Consider the following 2,789-nt stretch of genomic DNA (forward strand, 5'->3'; position numbering starts at 1 on the left):
ATCCTTCTATCAAACTAACCGCAAACGTGAGTGACAAAAGCATAGACTTTCTCGATACCACAGTCTTTAAGGGAGGTTCCATAGCAGAAACAAATAAACTGGATATTAAAGTGTATTTCAAAGAAACTGATACTCATCAACTCTTGCACAAGAGCTCCTTTCACCCAAAAAATACCTTTTCTGGTATAATTAAGTCACAAGTTTTACGATTTCATCGAATTTGTACAAGATCTTCTGATTTCAACCAAGCCTGTACGATTGTTTTCTCAAAACTGAAAGAGCGTGGGTACTCTAAACGATTTTTACGAAACATAAAAATTCCACCTTAGCACAGATAGCAGCTAAAAACAGACTTTATGCCGAAGTACCTCCAGGTTTAAGAAGTGCTCCATGTTTGTCCAGTAGATGCAAAACATGTCCCTTTATATCAGAAACTCATTATTTTGTAAGCAACTCTACGAATAAAAGGTACCCGATCCAGGAACATCTAACATGTGAACATTCGAATGTAATATATTTAATTTCATGCAAGAAATGCCCCAAACAATATGTAGGAGAAACTAAGAATAATTTACGAACTAGCTTTAATGCTCATATGTCAGACATCAAATTAAAGAAAGACAAGCCTGTTTCTAATCATTTCAACCTCGACGACCATTCGCCCTAATCCCAATTGAGCGTATAGAAATTGACTAAGATGAAACTACCAAATTCCGTCAATCTAGGGACGCCCATTGGATTGAGACATTGAATACAGCAAGACCTATAGGACTAAATATTCATCATAATGTAGGCATAGCACCCTTTGTTGTCCCGTTTAATACAACCAGCAATCGAGCAAGCAAGATAGTTCATGCCCACTATAAGATCCTTCAAGAGAAATTCCCCCATGTCTATAAGCAGAAAATGATAGTTGCATATTCAAAAAGTAAGAACTTAAATGATAATATTGTTCATAGTAAACTAAAAACAATCAGCACATAACAGACACTATACTTCTGTTTTTTTCTAATTTCAGATCAGAATAAGAACAGAAGAAAACTCAATATCAAGACCCTTAATCCTAATTTCTAAATAAAGTGTCTGCTCCACCCTAGGCCTGTACATTTGGGAGAATCAAACCCTCCCTTCCCCGAAATTTAAAATCAAGGAGATTTTGTTTATTTTGTGTTAAGTGGTTCTGTATATTTCATTGTCTAAAATGTTTTCAACATTTCATTTCAAAGAGTGGAGATGTCACATTATTGAGTCTATATGATAAGCACAGTTTGAATATTAGAAGGTTTATAGTAATGACGTAATTAACGTTACTAGTAATAGCGTATACTCTACTGAGTATTATGGGATATACCTCGTGCAGTCTAAACAAAATGTCTTGAACCATCTTCTGTTATATTAACATCTCTACCTGCCAATAACGTTGTTACAGTTCCTTATTTCATAAAAGATTCCCACATACACAATAGACGTGTAAGAATTGTTTCATATACAATCCTTCGTACATAATGTTTGATAATAGTAACCTAGTAGTAAACAAAATATATTTTTGTCTCAATTTTAGGACACTTAAACTTTAGCCGCGGGAGACAAATGTTGCAACTGAGCCTATCTAAAACATCCAAGGAACAGGAGAAACAATCAAAGTTTGTAAAAGTCGTTGATGAAACAGTTCCTGTTTTTCACATGCCAGAGATTGCTAATATGAACAATGAAGAAGCTCTACTTTTTTTGGCAGAACTTATAGCTGATGACAAAACAGATAAAGATGGAGATGATTCTGCTGAAGTGTCTTTGTGTGAAGTGGAATCATTTTTGCCTACAATGGAAGCCGTCTTTGAAATCTGTCCTTTAGTCACAAATGTTGAGCTGAAAGATGATCAAGATTATGTTCCTTCTGTTCAAGATGAACATGATTCTATTATCGCCAAAGAAGAACCTCATGCGAACAAGACTGTGAAGAGAAAGTTGGTTTTAGAAGAGTCAGTTTTTTGAGCGGTTTTTTGAGAAAATTGCCAAATTACCTTCACATTATTGTCGCGCTAAATCCACCAAGCTGTATCTGGAACCTGAAATCAGATCTATGTCTCATCTCTATAACCTCTATTCTGACCTTTGTCGAGAACACGAAAGAACAAAATTAAGTAGGAAACTATTTGTTGAAGAGTTTAGCAACTTAAATCTGTCCCTATTTCAGCCAAAAAAGATCAATGTGACACTTGTGTTGCTTATGAGACTGGAAATATCTGAAGATGTGTTGTCTGTCCATATCGCTCGAAAGGAGGAGTCTCGAGCCGAAAAAGCAAAAGATAAAGCGCTGAGTAAAAACTCTGACGGCAAGAGAATTATGACCCTGGCGATGGACCTGCAGGCTGTCCTTTTATCCCCCCGATTAAAGGCATCCGCCCTTTACTATAAAACCAAGCTGTCGGTCCATAACTTCACAATATACAATCTTGCTACCAAGAGTGTAAGATGTTACGTATGGCATGAAGATGAGGTGGACTCACAGCAAGTGAATTCGCTTCTTGTGTATGGGATTTTCTTCTCGAATCACGAGATAAATATGACACAGCCATGATTTATAGCGATGGGTGCACCTATCAAAATAGAAATGCTATTCTTGCAAATGCATTACAAACCTTTGTGAATAAATATGATAAGATAATTATACAGAAAATTTTTGAAAGAGGCCACACTCAAATGGAGGTCCGCAGTGTACATTCAGCTATAGAACAGAAATGAAAAAAAAATACTAAAATATACTGCCCAGCTGACTATGTTCGTGTTAT

At 36.0% G+C, this 2,789-nt stretch overlaps 1 protein-coding gene across 1 annotated transcript; it reads left to right on the plus strand.

The window, feature by feature from the left end:
* Positions 1-1,561: 1,561 nt before the first annotated feature.
* Positions 1,562-1,992, plus strand: LOTGIDRAFT_176635 (hypothetical protein; the record flags this gene model as incomplete). Its single annotated transcript, XM_009055102.1, has 1 exon — positions 1,562-1,992. A coding segment is annotated over one exon (431 nt), but the record flags the coding sequence as incomplete, so codon positions are not given.
* Between the last annotated feature and the right edge of the window lie 797 nt (positions 1,993-2,789).

This window comes from Lottia gigantea, assembly GCF_000327385.1.
Source record: "Lottia gigantea unplaced genomic scaffold LOTGIsca_2314, whole genome shotgun sequence".
Classification (NCBI taxonomy): Eukaryota; Metazoa; Mollusca; class Gastropoda; family Lottiidae; genus Lottia; species Lottia gigantea.